This window comes from Pestalotiopsis fici (genome assembly GCF_000516985.1).
Source record: "Pestalotiopsis fici W106-1 unplaced genomic scaffold PFICI_Scf_8, whole genome shotgun sequence".
In the NCBI taxonomy this organism is placed as follows: domain Eukaryota; kingdom Fungi; phylum Ascomycota; class Sordariomycetes; order Amphisphaeriales; family Sporocadaceae; genus Pestalotiopsis; species Pestalotiopsis fici.
Window position 1 is genome coordinate 932325 of NW_006917098.1, and position 21250 is coordinate 953574.

The 21250-nt window shown below is 48.8% G+C and overlaps 8 protein-coding genes across 8 annotated transcripts; 6 read left to right on the forward strand and 2 right to left on the reverse strand.

The window, feature by feature from the left end:
* Positions 1 to 797: 797 nt before the first annotated feature.
* PFICI_10975 (uncharacterized protein) lies at positions 798 to 1954 on the reverse strand (the record flags this gene model as incomplete). The annotated part of the gene is made up of 4 exons (XM_007839556.1): positions 798 to 1287; positions 1366 to 1413; positions 1476 to 1581; positions 1648 to 1954. The coding sequence occupies 4 exons, from the start codon at positions 1952 to 1954 to the stop codon at positions 798 to 800; spliced, it is 951 nt and encodes a 316-aa protein (XP_007837747.1).
* Positions 1955 to 3068: 1114 nt separating this feature from the next.
* On the forward strand, positions 3069 to 3468 carry PFICI_10976 (uncharacterized protein; the record flags this gene model as incomplete). The annotated part of the gene is made up of 3 exons (XM_007839557.1): positions 3069 to 3179; positions 3252 to 3320; positions 3385 to 3468. 3 exons carry the CDS (start codon positions 3069 to 3071, stop codon positions 3466 to 3468), a joined length of 264 nt encoding a protein of 87 aa, XP_007837748.1.
* Positions 3469 to 3933: 465 nt separating this feature from the next.
* Positions 3934 to 4708, reverse strand: PFICI_10977 (uncharacterized protein; the record flags this gene model as incomplete). The annotated part of the gene is made up of 2 exons (XM_007839558.1): positions 3934 to 4328; positions 4396 to 4708. 2 exons carry the CDS (start codon positions 4706 to 4708, stop codon positions 3934 to 3936), a joined length of 708 nt encoding a protein of 235 aa, XP_007837749.1.
* Positions 4709 to 7097: 2389 nt separating this feature from the next.
* On the forward strand, positions 7098 to 8137 carry PFICI_10978 (uncharacterized protein; the record flags this gene model as incomplete). Its single annotated transcript, XM_007839559.1, has 4 exons — positions 7098 to 7145; positions 7354 to 7625; positions 7685 to 7782; positions 7905 to 8137. 4 exons carry the CDS (start codon positions 7098 to 7100, stop codon positions 8135 to 8137), a joined length of 651 nt encoding a protein of 216 aa, XP_007837750.1.
* Positions 8138 to 9705: 1568 nt separating this feature from the next.
* Positions 9706 to 11610, forward strand: PFICI_10979 (uncharacterized protein; the record flags this gene model as incomplete). Its single annotated transcript, XM_007839560.1, has 4 exons — positions 9706 to 9964; positions 10007 to 10510; positions 10571 to 11410; positions 11477 to 11610. 4 exons carry the CDS (start codon positions 9706 to 9708, stop codon positions 11608 to 11610), a joined length of 1737 nt encoding a protein of 578 aa, XP_007837751.1.
* Positions 11611 to 12775: 1165 nt separating this feature from the next.
* On the forward strand, positions 12776 to 15188 carry PFICI_10980 (uncharacterized protein; the record flags this gene model as incomplete). The annotated part of the gene is made up of 3 exons (XM_007839561.1): positions 12776 to 13061; positions 13112 to 13421; positions 13475 to 15188. The coding sequence occupies 3 exons, from the start codon at positions 12776 to 12778 to the stop codon at positions 15186 to 15188; spliced, it is 2310 nt and encodes a 769-aa protein (XP_007837752.1).
* An 811-nt stretch (positions 15189 to 15999) lies between these two features.
* PFICI_10981 (uncharacterized protein) lies at positions 16000 to 18012 on the forward strand (the record flags this gene model as incomplete). Its single annotated transcript, XM_007839562.1, has 1 exon — positions 16000 to 18012. The coding sequence occupies one exon, from the start codon at positions 16000 to 16002 to the stop codon at positions 18010 to 18012; it is 2013 nt and encodes a 670-aa protein (XP_007837753.1).
* Positions 18013 to 19132: 1120 nt separating this feature from the next.
* On the forward strand, positions 19133 to 19852 carry PFICI_10982 (uncharacterized protein; the record flags this gene model as incomplete). The annotated part of the gene is made up of 1 exon (XM_007839563.1): positions 19133 to 19852. The coding sequence occupies one exon, from the start codon at positions 19133 to 19135 to the stop codon at positions 19850 to 19852; it is 720 nt and encodes a 239-aa protein (XP_007837754.1).
* Positions 19853 to 21250: the final 1398 nt, after the last annotated feature.

A 21250-nucleotide genomic window follows, 5' to 3' on the forward strand; every position in this document is an offset into this window, starting at 1 on the left:
TACAGGGTGCCTTTCTTGGACTTTCCACCTCGGCCGTCCTCCCGTCGCTGACGAGCCAACAGATGCTTGACATGCAAGGCACGCAAAGTCCGATGCGATGAGAAGCCAGATGCGTTCGCTAAACGCGAGAAGAGAAGCCAGATGCGTTCGCTAAACGCGAGAAGAGAAGCATATCGTCTGGCGGGTATGGCATTCGGCTGCAATGGATATCGGATCCATCCAACTTGACCCTTTCACTGAGCGACAAATTTAGTACAGCAACCTTTGGGGGTATTAATGTGAGCACCCTAATGAGGCATTATCTGATCCACGTGGCCGATGTTCTGCAACCAAACCACCACCAACTCAATCCATTTCATGGTCTATACATTCCGGCTGCTATTCACGGTGCACTAATACTACAAATGGACGCTGAATCCTCAAAGGCCAAGACCTCACTGGTGCTGCATAACGCCGTGCTGCCGTCATTGGCATTTCACCCTTGGAACTGTTACAAGAATTGAACCAAGTTTGACAGAATAGCTTTACAGCATAAATACCAAGCAATACTTGCAATGGCATTAACAACGACGTGCGATGGCATTACACAGCGAAGATATGCGCACAGAACTATCAACTTATATTTTTTTAAATTTGAGATAAAATGAAAGTAGCAAAATAAAATGAATGTAGCAAAAAGCAAAAATCCCTTCCATTGCGACAAGCACGCCATTGAATACCTGAACCAACACCGTTTAAAATACATTTCCTGGCAGCTTGTGAGTAAAGAGGCCAGATTTAGAATCTGCCCCCTAAACTTAAGCCCAGGTAACAACTTGAGAGGGGTTTCGAGGGCTTCTCTTGCCGTTTCGACGGACCATGGCAGGGCCGTGGGATGTGTTCAGGTCAAAGCAGTCGACCGTCTTATCTGCGTTGCAAAGAGGGATAGCCTCGTGGGTCTCCATGTTGCAATAAATGCCTTCCTGCTCCGAGACAAAGTCAGGGCCCCAGGAGGACCACGAGTCGCAGACCTCGGTGGCGTTGTGGTTGAGTCTGCTGACGATGAGGCGGTCGTCGGAACGCTGGGAGCGTCGGAACACGGAAGACGACCGCTTCTTCTTGTCGTTTACTGGCAGCATCTGTTTACCGCCGTCCTCGGGCCACGCCTGCATTTTGTCACCGCATTTCTTCAGCAACTCGCTTTGACTAGGCGTCTTTTGGCCTTCGGTGGCCCCGAGTTCGCTCCAATTGATCCCGATTGCGGCCGCTTTGAGATCTTCGCTGTGGTCCTTGTCTATCCAAGTACACCTGGGAGAGCTAGCGTTGCAAATTAGTTTTGCGGATGGGGGCATACGCAAAATGCTTTCTAGAGAATTCTAAACTTACGCATCAACCACGCCCTGGTCGTTTTTTAGCCTATATCCACTTGGGAACCTGTGACATTGCGGCAATCAGTACTCGTCATCTCATGACCCTTTGGGAAAGTCAGGGCTTACCAGTTGAGTCCGCACCAGTAGCCCCAGTCACCAGTCCACCCCCATTTAGTGCCCTCTTCCATGGTGGTTGTGATAGCAGCAATGCAAATGGCATCATCTCCAGCAACTGAAATAGTAAAGTGAGAAATCAGTCACCGCAATATGATATGACTTTTATCCGACTCTCACTTACAGAATTCAGTCCATATGGACTGGGAGTTCCCCTCTTGGTCAACCTTGATGTCGCCGAACTGGTCATCTTCTCCATCGCCGACGGTGAGACCGCCTCCTGAGCCAATCAACTCATGCTGAACATTGTAGGTCTTGATGGTCTCAATTTCCCCCTTAGCATTTGTGAGCGTTTGGCCATTGGCATCAAATCCTTCGAGGCCGACGGTGACGCGGTAGTTTGACGCAGGTGTCTCATCCGCGGGGAAATGGTCTTCGGCAAATTGCCAGACGCCTAGAAGGCCAGTGATGACTCCAAATGCCTCAGCCATACTGAAGTTGGTAAGTTGATTAGAAGTTCGAGAGGGAGATTTGTGGGATACAGAAGGCAAAGAGAAAGTGCGGTTGAGTGTGCAGTTCAATATGTGGTTGAATGTGTGGTTGAATATGCGGTCCTCTTTCCCTTCTAGACGCGTGATTTATGGACGTCTTATAGTCTCAAACAACAAGAAGAAACGTACCTCGATGACTTCATGGGATTTATTTCGTAGGAAGAAGGCGCAATGTCTCGGCGGCATAGTAGGAATATTGGCCGTGACAGAGTCATGGCATAATGACAACATTTTTGCCTCCTGATGGTATTCGGCAATATTTCAATCAAGACACAGTCCTGAAGATCATGTCATACAAAATTGAATACATATGTTACGATCGCCACTATGACAGCCTCTTGTGTGTTGAACCGCGGCGTATACAATAATTCCAGCCATCATCCTCTCCTGGATCGAAATCCATGGAGTAGGAGATTATAGCAGTGCTATTTTCGTCCTACTACACGCATTCAAATTCAGAGAAAGTTTAATCATAAAATCGTATGACTGGCCTACGGTAGCTGCCCAGACTTGATCCTGCACGGAATGGCATGGGGGACCAACACAGTTGCCGTTATGTTGGCCAAGAAGCAATGTAGGCCCCTTGCCAGTGACGTCAAAAGTAACGTTAATCTTACACTGTTCGGTTATCAGATTTGAAGTCATTCAGGACGGCCTCAAATGCATTTTCTCTTCGAAGGGACCAACAGTAATGAACGAAAGTGAATGATGGTGAGGAAGGAATGCACACCCAGGTGGCTTTTTCTCTTATGATATATTGAATGAATGCCTGGATTGAGAAGCACGAGGATTTCAGGTGATCTGGGATTGACCTCATAGATCGTCATGGCCAAGTTGAGATGTTGTATTTTTGGAAAGTCTGGATTGATGATGGGACTGTTGCGACATGCAAAGGCACGGTTGTAGAGAGAAAACTATATAAAAGATATGAGAATCTCAAATTGCACCACAGCAACAAACACGATATCGCACTTACGATTGGATAGATACTATTCACACATTTATCAAATTTTATTGTCACTTCCTCGCCTTTTAGCTCAATACTACCATCACCATGCTGTTCAAGACCTTCCTTGTGTCCGCCACACTGGCCGCCCTTGTCGCAAGCGCAAGCGCTGCCAAGCAGATTGAAGACCGCGGCCTCGAGCGTCGCGAGACCGACGGGGTATGTTTTCTGCCTCCTTTTCTGCCAGAGAGAAACTTCACAAAGGCTGACTAACGCTTTTCATGTTCAAAGTGGTGCGCCGAGCGCACCAACACCTGCTGGGACTCCAGTGGTGAGCTGGGCGACTGCGAGAACGGCAGTGTGAGCAATACCACAAATAACCTTCTTTGCCACCTGGTTGACTAAATCTCCCCCGTTGTAATAGTGCACCAAGGACAACAACAAATGCGTGCAACACAGAACATGCGGAGGCATGGGCTTCTGCGATGCTTGGGTCGACTGCGAGTAATACAAGTACGGACAACTTGAAGTGGAGTGCAGGTGAAGAAGTCTCAGGATGTTTGTTTTTCTTTCCCTCTTACTGTGTGCGTTCTTTTGTTATCAAATAGTCTGTTTGACTTGTCGAATATCATTTTTCATCTATATCTCACGTTGTCACATGCCTGTGTCATCATGCGGTTTATGTGAGGCTTTTGAAGAATTTACCTCAAGAATACTCGGGTATTTTCTACACTGTAGTGACTGTGATATAAATAACTAAATAAAAAGCTTTCCTTTGTCTCATAATCCTTCCAACAGCTCTAGAGACAACTCTCAAGCTGGAAGGCGCTAATCTACCGCTGGATAAGGGGTAAAAACAACAACATTGGCAGCTGTAGCTAGACCTCCTCTCTGTAACATCAATATCACCACACCTCTTCGTTCTTGGGATCGTTTTCGAACTGGGCCGTGCCCAGTGTGTATCTCTCTCTACCTAAATTGGCTTCGAATTTGAACCACGCTTCGCGACGCTTTTCTTCACGCTGAACCAAGTTCCCAACGCAGTCAAAGCCATCAGGATGGGCACTCCGAGACCAACACCTATACCTACTCCAAGTTTCCATTTCTTCTCCTCGTCTTGGTGCCCTATGCCTTTCTGAGCGTCGAGGAACCTTTTGATCGAGGGGCTTCCGATGATGAATTGATCCGACATGTCGTATGGAGTATAGCCTGGGATATCAGGGTAGTTCTCCTTGCTCGTAAGGTCAGGCTGGCTGATGGTGAGAACGTTCGAGGCGTCTATCATTGCCTTGTATCCGGCAAACTCCGTTTGTTGCATTGACTGGATAATCTTGGACGGGTTGAAGACGACCTGGGACTCTGTGGTATCTACATTTTCGCATGAGACTTTCAGCCATCTCTACTATGGAGGCGCCCGACTTCTGAGCTCACTTACTGGTTTCCCATCTCTCTCCGTCTGCGATCTGCCACACGACCTGTACCGGCGTTTCTCGGTTCTTGGCATCTACTTGCCAGGATACGGTGTAGTTCATGTCCTCCAGCAGAAGGACATAGTGAGAATTCTTCGGGTTAGCGACGGCAGGGTAAGCTCCTTCAGGCAAGAAGCAGCCATCTCCGTTGTACCCATCGCACCATATGAACGATTTGAAACACAAGGGGCTGTCAGAACAGTCTCGCTGGCTAGGGTTCCAAGCAGCGGCTGTTGACAACAAAAGTGTCGATGATAAAGTAAGCAACTGGACCTTCATAGTGATACTAGTTGTTGAACGGCTGGCTGTATTTTGTGCTGTATGTAATATGGTAGCAAAAGTTTCACTGTGGCATTGAGTCCTGAGGACTCAGCATGGGTCGCACTATCAATTTATCACAACTACCAACGTTGTTGTGTAATTGCGTCATTTGCCCTTGGCAGCGATCGATGGCGACTTACTCATGTTGTTGGTGATGATTTGCATTTGTGTCAAGCTGGAGGATATGCAGTTGGTTCAAGCTGACCTATGGAATTTAAGCTTGGCTTTAATGTTAAATCCCTTGGCGTTATGCCAACCACATCCCTTTTTTTTTTCGCTTATGGAGCCAAGTATATTTCAACCTTCACCACGGCCAAGAATACCGTTGGATCCCCGCAGTAGAAAGGATGCTACGCCGCAAAGGATTCATACCAAGACAATCCTTACAGTGATGTCACGCATCCCAATGAAACGGACACAACCTATGAGAGGAACAACAATCTGTCACACCGATTTGATTCAATGACTATGAACAACTTAATACACATTATGTATTGACGTATAATATTAATGTAATGCCTAGTTAAGAGCTTCCTTTCATAAAACGAGCTGGAAGAAAAGTGCTCGAGCACTAATGCGATCCAATTACCCATTTTGGTTCTAGGTTACAAGGTTGCAGTTCGAGGACAATGAGGTTGGCAATGTCGAGTTCTAAGGCTTAGATAATCTACCTGTGTCCTATCCAACAACAGAAATATTTTTTCTTTTTCTTTTTTCCCACAAATTGTTCTATTTCTCATTTGCGATGCTTTGCCGAACATGGAAGTTACATTTTGTCAGTTGATCCTTAACGGTAGAGGTTGCCAAACCTGTGCCTGTTTATGATGCCGGCGGGCTTGAATCGTGGGTAGGTGTGCAACAGCGACTTGAGCTGTGGCAGAATGTTGGGCGCCGGCTCATAGATATCGCCAAGATCATTAAATAAAGCAGCGGCCTTTGAGAAACAATCATTTGGCACGCACAAGTACCAACCCTGCTAATTGTTAAACATCATATCTGGTTATTAGAGCAAGACTGGGTAGCCTACACTTGAAACAGGAGCAGCGCCGTAGTAAAATAAGGCCTTGCTTCCAACTATGCAACACGTGATACCGGCATCTTCCAGCAGCTTGGTTGCCAGTGCCATCTCGTCTATGCCTCGACCATCATGGCTCGCGAGTTGATCGCCCGTGCAGCCTTGTTCCATCGTGGGCTCAGTTGTTGGGTATCCGTAACGCGAAAGATGTCAAAAGGGACGAAATCTTAGGTATCCTGCAGAAATGGCCAAAGACTATAGCAATCAGGCTTATAGATGGGTTGTACGCGTCGGTGCCTTGGATATGTGCAAAGGAACAGCGCAGCAAAGAAATCAATTTGGCATCATTGAGAAGGTATGCGAAAACGAAGTGGGGTGAATGATTTGGTATGTAAGCAAAGCGGCGTACTAGTCCCCGGGCGCATACCTAAGCATAGCGTGTGCCCAGCTGCTGTGCCTTCCAAAGCCCCCCCCCCCCCCCCCCCCCCCCAACCGTCGGGACAGTAACACTGTAGTATTGGTGACTCGGGCTTTCTTGTCCACGTATTAGTGTCGCACCACACCACTGCATCAGCTGAACAAAATGTGAAGCCTCGCACTAAGAACTAGCCTAGTTAGTAGTTGGACATGGATACATTCAACAAGTAAATTTAAAATAAAAATAGAAGTCAAAGCTGGCGATCTTGCACGCAAAACCACAGTTGCCGTTTTCTCTTCTTGACCTGCAACACATATTGGACGGCAAACGCAGGAATCTTATTTTTATATCCCCGTCTGTTACATGATATTCGTCATCGCGCCACCATACCATGCCTGTCATATCATGTTGACTAACGCACTCTTAGCACTACATCATATTGAATCGCATGTCGTGTCATGGCTCGGGGAGTCAGCCTCGATATAATGTTTGCGACAATTATCCTGTAAATGTCCGAGTTGGACAATATCTGTTGGGCGGCTGAGAATATTTGAGCCGCAGGAGGATCGATGAAACCGCCCCCAAGATGATGTCAATGCAGCTCTTGAATACATTGTCGCTGATCTTTATATGCGCCAAGGGAATTTGCCGTTTCCTCACAACCGAATAGCAGAATCTGATATTCCGTAAGATCTTCCACAAGACTTTTCACTGTTCCATGATACTCTAAACAGTGTCTTCAACAGGACATCGACAGCTCGGTCACGTGGCTTTGCAAAACATGGAGTGCATTCTTCCTGAATCCTTTCGCCAGAGGGATCTTTGTAATAAAATTCGTAATGTATCAATTGTTATACAATATTCCAATATCAAAACTGCCATTCTTGATGCTTTTGGCTGTGAATCAAGCAGTAATGGCCACCGGCATTGCTACAAAGAAACACTTAAAACCTCTGAGGAACGTACTTGAGCGTTCATTTCCGTGATGAGATTCGCCTCTTTTTTTTATTTATCGCTGTCAGCTTTGCGCAATCGGCATGAGGCGCCGTAATGCCTCTTAGCGATGACAAATGAGCAGTGGCCTCTGGCAACACAGATGAGCCTGTGAAGCTTGTGAGTTTGAAAGAAGCCCCAGTCATGTCTTCTACCTACCTACGAGTTTAACTGCAGGCAGGAGCTGCACTTCATCGTCGTGGAGACGAATACAACCTTGGTGAGTTAGATGAGCTTGAAGAGGAGGCGGAGACGGCCTCTAGCGACCAGGTGTACAAGGGTATTGACTACCTTGTAAAACTACTCGGAAGTAAGTCTATCGACTACGGTCTAATGGATGGTATTGCAATGCAGCTATACGGCATAGATGGACGTGAAACCCACGATGGCGACATGGCTATTAGTGTCAACTCCGCGAACTTGATTGACGTAGTCAAGGACGACCCAAAGTACACAATTCCATCCTGTTACATGTCACGGCGGTACGATGCTGACTCTTCCCATCTAGTATTCGACGCCCGGGCAAATTAATGGGTGCTTCCGGCACTGCCCGCCTATTTGTTAAGATCGATGAGCAGCAAGTTGACATAGATGTTTTTGTCCAAGGTACGTCTGGACGGAAACATTACTTGTCTGAGCCAAACCATATCTAACGCCTGTTTTTCTGTGCTTTAGGAGGCGATGAAACACCCCCTCTCTGGCCACCGAGATTATCAACAACTACAAAGTCGTCAAGGTCGGTGAGATTGCGAAATCCAAGTTCAAGAGATTGAAACACAGGGATTTAGATGACATTATGTGGCTTATTAACAACAAGAATGATAATATCAAGGCAATCGCCGATACAGTCGATGAATACAAGAGGATCGAGTTTGCAAGGCATTTTGAAGGCGCCGACGATGATCAGAAGAAGCTCATCGCAGAGACGCTTAATATCCACGAGGACGATATTGATGACTAGAGTAGCGCCAAGGATCGTCATAAAGGAGTTAGTTATATTGAGGTCGGGCTATGGTAACGATGAGTTGTAGGTGGCTGATACCGGTCGTTTAAGGACGCGTTTTATTTTAGAAAAAATTGAAACAAAAAAACCTAAAACTAGCGTTTCTTTTGCGAGTGCGCTTGTTTGCCAGCACTTCACGCAGCTACAATACACATTCTTTCCAATTGTGTTCTTTCCGTGGCATGGTGCATTCTGTTATGACATCCAATTTCGTTCGCAGTTCAATACTTCATGCTGAACTACATGGGAGTTTTGCTGATTGGAAATGCACGACATTTCACAATATCTCATCAACAATGTCTTCCGTGTCGCAGAATAACCCTCTAGACTCCCATTTAACCAGAAAATGGAGAACTCGTTAAAATAGCCCCGACTTCAGAGGTCATCCTCCTGTCGGCGTATCTGGCAAGCCCGGTCTCGATGGCAAAGGAAGCAAGATATCTGCCAAAGCCCTGTCCTGACTTGGCTCTTTGGAATCATGGAGATTCGAACAGCCAACATGGCCTAGATATAAACGGGGTGTTCGAAAGAAGCCAGGGCGAGGAGAAATTGAATGAATACCCCAGTGAGATGGGGATTCATGCATCCGTCAAGGGTCCCAAATTGCTGGCGGTAAAAGCCCGCGGGGATTAAAATCAGGTTTTCAATCTACTGCCATGTGCCACGAAAGTCCTGCCGTCTTTTGATCGGCTCCCTTGCCTTTCCCTTGATTTCTTCGTAGGCCTTTTTTGACCCGACATTACTTGGCATACCCATAGTGAGAACCTCGTACCTAGTCGGCCTTGGGGTTCCTACAGGGTCCAATTCTCTACCAAAAAGGACTGGTTCGGCGCAATAGTCAAGTCCTATACGACACTCAAACGTTCCTAGGGGAATTTCATTACATGTTTCCAGACATTGAGCGCTTATCAATTCACATCTGTGTTCACTGCACTGAGGTTGAATGAGATTGCACAGGGACATTATTACTATTATCCATCCAATACACGAATCCTTTTTGTAGTTCAAGTGCAAGTACCATGGCAAACATTCATGTCCTGTCGTTGGCACGCAGACGCGTTCATGTACCCAACAGAGATCAATATACTAGAGAAGAACACCCTTGTCTAAGGAAAAAATGTATTGGTTGAAGGAAACATTCAAAAGCCTACGCAGAAAGGAGTCAAAGCCAATGACAAGAAATCCCTTCCAGTGTTGAACACTTGGCTCCACTGGTAATCACCAATAAAAGAGGCCGTTTTCACTTCCCATGGTCTGTAGTACATTCGGTTTCTATTAACGCTGGCGAAGATGGAGGAGACGGAGAAAGATTCCCCATTAAGCACACCTTCATGAAAGGCGGGGTAAATTGGTATAATTCTTCCGTCTTTCCATTAAATACACTTCTATTCGGAATTTATCAGAAAGGGTATATTCGTTGCTTACCCGGTTAGCGTCGATGTAGATGAATATATAGTCAGTATGTCGAAACAGAGTTGAACCATGTTGCTCCAAGGATCTAAAGTGTGAATTCCAAGACAAACAAAATGCGCCTACCGAATCAACTTCTACAAGGCTTTGCAGCTGCAACCTTTGGTACCATCATTGTCCAAGCGCAAGCAAGCTGCTCAGATTCGTTCTCCCCCTTGACAGCCTCAGCCTTCACGGCCAGCTTGAGCCCCGGTTGGAACTTGGGCAACACACTGGACGCATTTCCCACCGAAGGCAGTTGGAATAATGCGCCGGTGGAATCTAGCACCTTTGACGATGTAAAAGCAGCGGGCTTCAAAAGCGTCCGCATACCAGGTATGTGAATCACTAACATAGTGAAGACTCATATTAATTTAGAAGTGACCTGGGCCTACCATTTCACGGGTAGCAGTAATGAGGGAGATTCACCTAATTGGGATCTTGATCCTTCCTGGTTGCAACGCGTGTCAGACGTCATCGACATGGTCACCGATCGCGGTCTTTATGTTATCGTCAACGCCCACCACGACTCGGCTCTTTGGGCTAATGTGGCCATATCTGGAGCCAACTACACAATGATTGAGGAGAAGTTCTACAGACTCTGGTACCAGATCGGCACTAGTCTCGGCTGCAAAGCGTCGACGGTAGCCTTTGAACCCATCAATGAACCTCCAGGATCGACAGCAGAGCACGCCGCCGAGTTGAACAAGCTGAATAATGTATTCTTGCAGGCTATCAATGATGCTGGTGGCTTCAATTCACAGCGTGTCGTCACCCTTGTTGGCCCAGGAGAAGACATGGCCCGCACCAGCCAGTATTTCGAGCGACCCGATCCAATCTACACCAACCCTTACGCACTTCAAGTGCACTATTATTCACCCTGTAAGATTAACATGTCCTTGCGACTTTCTTCGCACCATTCTAACCAAAAGGAAAATGCAGATGCATTCACGTCGGCAGCATGGGGAAAAACCATTTGGGGCTCGGACGCAGACAAGCAAGCATTGGAGTCGGATTTCTCGCTGCTCAGAAACAACTTCACTGACATCCCCGTTGTCATTGGAGAGTGGCTCGTAAGCCCGGTCATGACAGAAACTGCTGGGCGCTGGAGATACTACGACTACCTTTCGCAGATGGCGGTCAAGTACAACTTTGCTACAATCATATGGGACTCTGGTGCTGACCACCTGGACCGCGCCGCCCACGCGTGGCACGATCCAACGTCGCTCAGCGTGCACGCCAATGCCCTGATGAGCATCAGTAATAGTCTGCCAGATGCGACGACCGATTCATCCTTGACAACTCAATTCACGTCGGCATATATTTTCCACAGACTGGGATCTACCGTGCAGGACTACGACCTATTGTTTAAACTAAATGGCAACTCTGTCAGTTCCATAACCGATGGCTCCACTACCCTTTCTGCAGGGACGCAGTACTATCTTGAGGGAGATAATATCACGATTTCCGCTTCATATCTTTCCGACTATTTCGCCTCCTCTGCCACTGGGGTTCTAGGTACCCTCATTATCACGTTTTCTGCCGGGACCGCCATACCAGTGCAAATCCTGCAATGGGATGTACCCGTGGCCACCACAACTAGTGCAAAAGCTATTGCGGGGAATGATACCGCGGTCTCGATCACTTGGAAGGGGCTTGGCAAGCCAGCTACTGTGAGCGCCTACAAGTCGGACGGAAGCTTTCTGGTAGACGACTGGACCATCTACCTCGGCCCACTAGAGCAGGGACGAACAACGTTTGGTGGACAGTGGAACTTTGCATGTCAGTGCTACTCCTTGGTACTCAGTCGTATATCCGGGGGCCCGTGAAGCTGATTACATATAACAGGGAACCAAGCAGGTGTGACAATCACCGGTACAGCCGCCTCGGCGGTGGTTGCGGCCAATCAATCCACGACTTTCGTCGTAGAGGCTTACCCACGAGTTGCTGGAAACAGCGCCAATTTCACCTTGACTGTATAAGATGGTAGTGCATACGTCGGCATCAACGAGATTAGTGAAAAAAAAAAAAAAAAAAAAAAGGAGGACGGAGAGATTGTTTCTACCAATTTGACTAGTATTGATGATGAGCATATTGATCATAATAAAAACCATGAACCCATGAAAGCCGTATATTTGTCGTATATACATAAGTACCCGGTCAATTTGATTATATACAAGCAGTACGTATTAACTTGAACTGATTTGATGCCATTGACCTTATTTCTCCGAGCAGTGAAGCATGAGACTGTCCTTACCACAAAGGAGTGCTGGGTTCGTTCAAATACTTTGCGGTACATTTTGTAGGGCTAAGGCAGCGCTAAAGACTTCCTGTTTCGGATGGGTTCATACTGTGCAGGGAAATATACATTTAATTACCTTGATGATAAATAAAGACTGGAATTGACCAGACGCCCAGCTGTGCCTTACTTAACGGGCGCCAAGATTTAGCAAGTTGAAGTCATGATCACCTGCCGCCGCCGCCCTTGATTACATGCATGCACGCTATAAAGAGGCGGACCGCGAGCGAATGAGCATCTTGGAAAGCCGGTTGCAACCATATGTAATGTAACGCTGTCTTTGCCTGTAGAACCTCGTCATCTCTTAAAAGCAATAGCCAGGGCCACAACTCCAAGTCTATTCATTTGCTTATGTGTCGATAGCAACGATAGGCTAAATTCGAGTCGGTGTATTGAAGGACGAAGGATAACAACAATACAACGCCAGTGTACCTCCATGGGAGCTGAGGGCCGACCGGAAAAATTGACCTTCTCACGGCTCGTCGGCACCGCAAGAGATCTGTGGGGGACGTTGCTTGGCGCTCATGTTGGGGTTCGCTTACCCCAGTCGGGTACTCTTCATAGCCCCTGATTATATGCATAGAGCCGAGCCCTCGGTGTCCTATACTGCACTATTCCCCAGTCGCTTCCCCGCAAAACAACCTTAAGTCTATCTTGACCAACGAGGAGAGTGTAGAAAAAGATGTTCCATCGGGTCAGTGCCCGGCGAAATTCCGCGAAAACACTAATATCGTGAAAGATTCAGAATGAAGTAAAGTTCGTGTGTGGATAGATATGATATACGTAGCCCTCATGGCAAAGTTGAAGCCTTCATCGTCAACTCCAATACTCCAAGATCGTTTGTCATCATGCGTGGCCTCGTTATGAAAGCGCTTTACTTTGCACTTGCAACCAGTCTTGCCATCGCTGACTCAACTCTAGACGGCAGCAAATGCAACCTAACAGTCCCGAGCGATGCTGTCTACCTGACTGCGAGCGCCACTACAGATGAGAGAGTGAATGACCTGCTGGACTATATGTGCTGGTCAGAAAAGATCGCCCAGCTCACTGGTATTGGCGGTCTACTCGGTTCCAATGTTACATACAATACAACCCTGTATGACCAGCTCTCATCGATACATCAAGGTTCAATCTGTAGGTGCGGTCTGAAACGCGATGAAATCTCAATCCGCTAACACTTTAAGCCCCTGGAAGCTATTTGAACTACGCATCTGATGCTGTACCCGTTATCAAAGATGTTATTGAAGAGTTTACCAATAATTCACGGCTTCATATTCCCTATGTCAATATTGCAGACTCGGTCAATGGTGTAACGCTCCTCGGCACTACATTCTTTCCTGCGACGATATCCATGTCCATGTCCTGGAACCTGGATCTTTTCAAGCAAGCTGTTACAGCCATCCGAGATGAGATGGTCGCCTGCGGGATCAATTGGGTTTTGTCACCGGATCTAGACCCCGCAAGAGATCCTAGACACGGCAGAGTTGGCGAAACGTAAGTGGCACCCACGTTGGCGGCAAACTCATAGCATTCTAACTCTCTTCCAGTTACGGTGAAGATGCCTTTCTGAATGGAGAATACGGCATCACCTATGTTGAGACGATGCAAGAGAGCGACGAGAACTCATTTATGAAAATTGCGACTACTGTCAAGCACTTTCTATATCCGACATCAGTTGGTGGCATCAACTCTGGCAGCATCGATACGGGCATCAACAACATATTCAATGTCCTTGCCTACCCTTACATTCGCGTCTTTCGGAAGACCACCCCAGCCTCTCTCATGCCTTCGTACGCCTCAATCGATCGGGTTCCTTCCCACGCGAACAAGGGGCTCCTGCAGGACATTCTCCGAGATACTCTTGGTTTCAAAGGCGTCATCCTTTCCGATGCAGATGGAGTCAGTGGCATTTACAACCAACACAAGATTGGACAGGATGTTTACGACGCCGGCGCTCGTGCTCTCGAGGCTGGGGTGCAATCAGTGCTCGCAATACAATTCCCTACAGGCTTTGAAGAGGTCATCAACACCCCAAGCCTCGCACCACAGGTCAATGAGGCCGTCACCAATCTCCTGAGGCTCAAATTCACGCTTGGACTGTTCGATAAGAGCTTTCCAGATCAGGCTCAATTGAACTCGACATTGAGATCTGATGAGCATCTCGCAATCGCGCAGAACATGAGCAGAGAATCGATTGTCCTGCTAAAGAATGATGGCCTTTTGCCGCTCCCATCAACAACCTCGAATGTTGCCGTCATTGGACCACTAGGGGACAAGATCATTCCAGGAACATACGCAGCCTGGACCAACGCCGACAACCACAACAAGACGTTTGTTGATGCGCTTAAGGGCTGGCTAGGTGAAGATCAAGTCAACTTTGTACCTGGCGTGCAAGTTTTGAGTTCGGAGAATGCCGACATTGCCAGTGCAGTGACGGCCGCAACAGCTGCAGAAATTGTCATTCTGACCCTCGGTGCCGCCACTGTAGGCTGGGACGATCCTCTCCTGAGTCAAAAGACGGACGGGGAGGGCGCCACTCACGGCAGCTTGACCTTTCCGGGGCTGCAAGAAGACTTGTTGGCCCAGGTGCTGGCAGTCGGGAAACCTACCATCCTCGTGATCTCTGGAGGCCAGGCCTTCGAACTATCAGGAACTGCACAGGGTGCGTCGGCGATTGTGCACAGCTTCCTTGCCGGAGAGTACACTGGCCAGGCCGTGGTGGACATCCTCAGAGGTCTCGTCAATCCCAGCGGGAAGCTCACCATCTCTTTCCCCAACGCTTCCCCGGTCAATCCGATATACTATGACCTGCTGCCATCTGATTGGTCCTCTACAGCCATGAATTGGCCGCAGCTTACCTTGCCAGCACTATACCCATTTGGCTTTGGTCTCAGCTATACCAACTTTTCCATATCCTCACCAAGCGCTGACCAAGACGAGTACTCGCAAGATGGTACCATTACCGTATCATTCTCTATCGAGAATACCGGCGCATTTGCTGGCAAACAAGTTGTGCAAGTGTACTTTGGCCAGAGTAGTGGCGCTTCCATAGAATTGCCATCGAAGCGGCTGGTGGGTTTCACCAAGGTGGATCTGCAACCTGGTGAACAGCGCACAGCGAGCATCGCCATCCCGGTCATTGAATTGGGTTATTTCGTAAATGGACAATTCACGCTGGATAAGACGATATATACCCTGTACGTTGCTACTAGCTCAGCATCGAGTGATTTTGTATCGGCGCTGAATGTTACTCTTGTATGACGAAATACTTGGTAGTGTTCTGGAATATAGTCAGAGGAGCATGTACTGGGTTGAAATAAGTCGCAATGTTTTGAGGGAAACTTGACCCTCGAAACGTAGGTCCATAGTTATGTAATATCTTGACTTATTTATGCATCAATTCTTCATTGTCTGTCAGCCGTTGGTTTGGGAGATGCTAGCTAAATATGTACTAGGTGGTGAATGGTAGAAGCTGTTTTCGCCGTACAAGTGATATGATTCGAATGGCCCCTCCCCGAGAACTTCTAGGCTGATTTCTCTTGAATTAGGTACATTTCTCGAATTAAAGCCGACGCAAATAAAAAATTGAATCCATGCTACTAGAGCGATGCATTGGATTGCTTTGAGTGGCCCGACCATTGGTTTTGGTGAGGTGCAGGCTTTATCTGGGCCGCCCAGGGTCCCTACGGGTCTACTCAACGCCCTACTGGGTTTCACCGGTTTACCTAATAGTATTAATAAGTGTGCTATAGCACAGTCACGGCGTACGGAATCCAACATTCGCCATATGACAAGATCCAAAGTCAACACTCGCTGCGAGGTGTGATGCAAGCCATTGTTTGGGTGATATGCTTATCCGGCCGTGGGTCTTGTCGGAGATGGGCGAGACTACTAAAGACTAAGCGAACCATATCCGGATCCGACCGGGGGATCCACGGCCGCTATCGGGCAATATTAACGATGTCCCGTATCGTGTTTTGAAAAGTAATAGCGAAATGGGAACTCAAGAACATCTTTGCCTCTTGGAGCGTTTCCAATCATCTGCTGAAGTGATCAGACAGCAGCTCCTTGAATGGCTGACTCTTTGCTCCCCATTCGTGTCCTGGAGCACGAGGAGATTGTACTCTCCGATGGCACAATCCTCTCGGCGCTGATATGGCTGCCGGTCGATGCAGAGGCCAATCCGGTGCCAGCTATCCTCGAGTATCTGCCATACCGTAAACGCGATGGGACGGCGCATCGCGACGCCCTCATTCATCCTTATTTTGCGGGGCATGGATACGCAGGTGTCCGCGTGGATATGCGGGGCTCCGGCGACTCGGAGGGCTTGTTGCGCGGCGAATACCTCCAACAGGAGCAGGACGATGCGCTGGAGATTCTCAAATGGATCGCCGCCCAGGCGTGGTGCACGGGATCCATTGGCATGATGGGCATTTCCTGGGGCGGCTTCAACGCGCTACAAGTCGCGGCTCTACGGCCGCCCGAGCTCAAGGCCATCATCTCGCTGTGCTCGACGGATGACCGCTACAATAATGATGTCCACTACATGGGCGGCTGCCCCCTGGTCGAAAACTTTCTCTGGGGTGCCGTCATGTTCACCGTCAGTCCCAACCCTCCGGACCCGGCCTTGGTCGGGGACAAGTGGCGGAAGATATGGCTCGAACGTCTCGAGTACGGCGTTCCTTATGTCGCTGAGTGGCATGAGCACCAGCGACGCGACGAATTTTGGAAACATGCCTCTGTTTGTGAAGACTATAGTGCCATCCTATGCCCTACCTATCTGGTGGGCGGGTGGCAGGACCCGTACCACAACTCAATCTTTCGCATGTTGGAACGCCTCCAATGTTGTCCCAAGAAGGCACTCGTAGGACCTTGGGCGCATAGCTGGCCGAATTTTGCCTACCCAAAGCCACGTGTCGGATTTCTCCAAGAGTCACTTCGCTGGTGGGACAAGTGGCTCAAGGGGATTGAAACGGGCGTCATGGACGATCCGATCTTTCGATGTTATCAGCAAAGCAGTATTCAACCACAGCGCCATTATGATTTCCGTCCTGGTCAGTGGGTGGCCGAAAATGCATGGCCTAGCCCCGGAGTTACACCTCGAATCATGGGCCTTGTGCCAAAGCGGCTTGTGGACGGCGCATATCAGAGCGATGCTAAATTGTCCATTTGCTCGCCGCAGACGGTCGGTTTCGGAGCCGGCCGCTGGCTGCCCTACGGCTCCGGCGCGGACCTTGCTGGTGATCAACGGCGAGACGCCCACGGCTCCTTGGTTTTTGATAGAGAGCCTCTGAGCGAGCCCCTGGATATCATGGGGGCCGTACTGGTTCGACTTCGAGTCGCGAGTGACAAGCCTCAAGCGCTCGTGGCTGCAGTGTTATCCGAAGTCCTGCCCGACGGCTCCGCTACGAGGCTTACCTACGGCGTGCTCAACCTGACGCACCGCGACGGCCACACCGACCTCAAAGCGCTTGAGCCGGGCACCTACTACAATATCACGGTCAGGATGAACGAGTGCTGCCAGCGCATTGGTGCGGGAAGCGTGATACGACTCGCGCTCTCTACGTCTTATTTCCCCACGGTTTGGCCGTCGCCCGAGGCGGCCACCTTGACCATTGATTGCGCGGAGAGCAAGTTGGAATTGCCTATCCGAACAGGCAACCCAATGGATGATGAGCTGAAGCCTTTTGAGCCGGCCGTCAATGCTGCGCCACTCGAAACGATCCAATTGCGTGAAGGGAGTAGCAAGAACACCATCACCGAGGACCTTGCGACGGGCGAGATGACAGCAACATACTACACCGACATTGGTCTCTGCGAAATCAAGGAGACGGGCTGGCGATTTGGCGAGTGCACTGAAATTGTAACAAGAATCAAGCCCGACGACCCATTATCGGGGCGGGCACAGATGAAGTTTCGTCAAGACTTTGGTCGTAGTGGTCTCGATCTGGTCCTCAATGGGCTGACAACCATGTCCGCTACGGCGACAGAGTGGCATCTGACCATGGAAATTGAGGCCTTGGAACAAGACGAGCAAATATTCCAGCGGGATTGGAAGTACGTCATTCCGAGAGACCATAATTGATGCATAAAACAGAAAAATCATCAGGTTCTAGAGCAATGGCTTTTCTGTTCTCAGCCACCAAGGAACTTCTAAAACACCCATAGCCTAGGTTGACTTTGATCAAGGTTCAAGTAAAATCAAGGCAGTGTATGGAGCGACAGTGCTGGGCAGAATCGTTGGTCAATTGACCAAAGTGGTTTGCGTGGTGCGGCTGATTCGAAACAAACCTTTGTGCCTTTTTTTTTCTGTTTGACACCTGTCATGGCATATAGTTTGTCGGCTTTTCAGCCCTGGGAGTCGCCTGGGTCTGTCTAAACGGCTAGCTTGAGGCGCAACAAAACCATTTTATATGGCCCTTTGCTTGATAGCACAAGGCAACAAAGCTAGGGAAAAAGAAAATGCAAAAATTATGTTTAAATCGTGTCAAAAGTTCACATGTAGACTGCTGACCAACGGGCTTGTGTTTTTTTTTTTTTTCAATTGGAATTATACCATCTGTTTGGAATCGATATCAAGTGAGGCTTGTGTATTTGGAGAAACTGTCAGCATATCCGCAGATTGAGCAGGACAAGTGCTACTACCATGCACTACTTTGCTGAGCACGTGTAGGAAAAATGATTTAACTCTGACCCGCCGCCGACATCATGGCAAGACTGCACCGTCACACTGTCCGCCCTGACGGAGCCGCAGCTCACTAAAAACTCCGAACGATTCGTTCCCGGGACTAGGCACATGGTGTGCACAAATTTCTGCCTTGGGCTGACTTGTGACTTGGGTTTTGTCAGAATTGCGTCAGAGAGATCTCGGAAACTGCCCCACAGCACGCCGATATTCATGGTTGATTACCGCTTTGGGATGTTGTAGGACGGAAAGGATGGCGAGGATGGTGATACATGAGTCTTGAAAACCATTTTGATTTGCCGCCGCTAAAAACAGTCGGATCCTGATCCCATGCTGTGTGAGAGGTGCCGCTAAAAATAATAAAAATGCCATAGGCAGATTGGAATCAAAGATATACGGTGTCTTTTCTGACTTGATTTTGAACGTCCTTGTACAAACATTGGTCGAGTTTCAAAGCAACCGTGGAGCATTTACACACTTCTTACCACTCTCGAATTCAACTTGAACTGACCAAGCAACCATGTCGTATCATGATCGACGCTCTGGGCGATACTACAGCCCCAGCCCCAGCCCGAGCCCGCCGCCACGGCGCTCGCTGTCCAGGAGAGACACCTTTCTCGACAATCTAGAGCGCGGGCGCGTCAAGGACGCCATTGGGGCCTTTTTGCCGGGCTCGCGATCCAAGAGCCGGCAACGTCGCGCCTCGCATCACTACGACGACCGACGGCGGCGCGGACATTATGACGATTATGATGACGACGAAGATCACTACTACTCAAGCGACGATGACGACTATTACCGGGAGAAACGCCCGTCGCATCGCCATCGGTCCTCGAGACGCCGAGACGATGTCGTGGACTATTACTACGAAGAGGACGTGGACGAGATTCCGCAACAACGCGGGCGCGGTCGCGGGCGATCCGTCTACTCAGAGCCGCCCCGGGGTTACTACCACAGCCGTTCGCGCGACCGGAGCCATTATCGAGGAGGGCGCTCGGCGAGCCGATCGAACTGGAGGCAGGCCACCGAGGCCGCGGTCGGGGCCGGGCTCATTGAGGGATGGAGATCGAGACACGACGGGGCGCGCTTGGGGAGGATCGCGACGGCTGCGGCGGGCGCCGCGGGCACGGCCATGCTGGTGGGTAGAGAAGACGACCGGAAGAACAAGAGACATGTCACCGAGGCCACGCTGGGCGGCTTGCTATTTGACCGGGTGGTCAACGGGCGGAGAAAGAAGTAAATGAATGAATGAATGAATAGAACTGAATCGGCGGCCCCATTGATGATCGGATGCTAATTTTGTGGGGTTTACGATAAGCGTGGCCCCTCCGATGCCCGCTTGGTTTGGGCCCCTCATCCGCTCTATTGCCATGTTATTAGCTAGAATACTGAGCGTGTGTACTGCTGCCCCCTTTTAACCTATTCAAGACCCCATCCATCCTGTCTTCAACATCTTTTCAATTTCGAGTCAACCAGATTTCGAACAATGTATTGCTGCGCCCTTTGCTCACATGGTCCTTGGTGGCTTTCTTCGGTTCTCGGACCGAGGAAATGGGCTTCTTTGACCCACTCACCAGCATCACCGATCTTGGATTCTGACTCAATCGGTCGCCCAGACACATGTTCCCATTAATCACTTGAAAGCTCAAGCGGAATCCATAGGCCCACAGACATAGATCGTGTTAGCAACGAAAATTTTCAACAACAAGGAAACACACGGTCGGTTAGTGTAGTTGGTTATCACATCGGATTCTGATTTCAGGTCTAGTTCTCGAGATCTTTCACGGAAGCATTCCGGTAACCGGGGTTCGAATCCCCGACTGACCTGATTTCCAAATTATTCTTTTGCCCTTGATCTTTTTGTGGTTGATCCTTCGCTCTGAGTATACTCTGTATAGAGCCTATACTTTTCTTCGGGCGCATTAGGGCCAGTAGCAACAATTTTTGCTAGATGCCCTATAGATGTGGGGCTAGTAGTCGCTAGCAACAAGCGGTTGGCACTGTTAAGTTCACCTTGCGAGGAGAAACCAAAGACAGCGCATCATCTGTATATCCGAGGAGATCAGGATTTTGGCTTCTATCTGTTCCAATATTGGAAAATATAGGAAGTGTACAAGAATACTTGACACCATGGTGCATTACATCCGCGACAGGCCACCGGCTGTACTCTGTGCATCGCTTGAATTGAGATCTTTGCTTGAGTTGACCTCAAGGTAAGATTCACTATGGCCGCGGGAGGAGATTTCATCGTGCACACATTTCCCATGATTGCTCGACGTGCTTCCTGTTGCTCAACCAAGCCAAGTGGAAGGGCCTCGATGATCGACCTGGAAAGCCAGATGGCCGCACTGCAACAATCCAGGCACAGCGATATACCAAAATGGTGCTTTGGGTTGTAAGATACATGGAACAACTTGTCAATGGCTTGTGGCTGACCTCATGCATTGTGCGAGCAACGATGGCACAGCAGAAAAGGTTCAAGCTATGTCTTTTAGGAACTGAGCATCATCACCATCCTGAAGCGGCTGGATTAAGCATAATGAGATGAGATTAACATTAACTTGGCAGATGCTTATTTTCTTCGCATCGATATACCGTAATGGGAATTTCATTGCCCTGTCACCGACAGCCGTTTGAC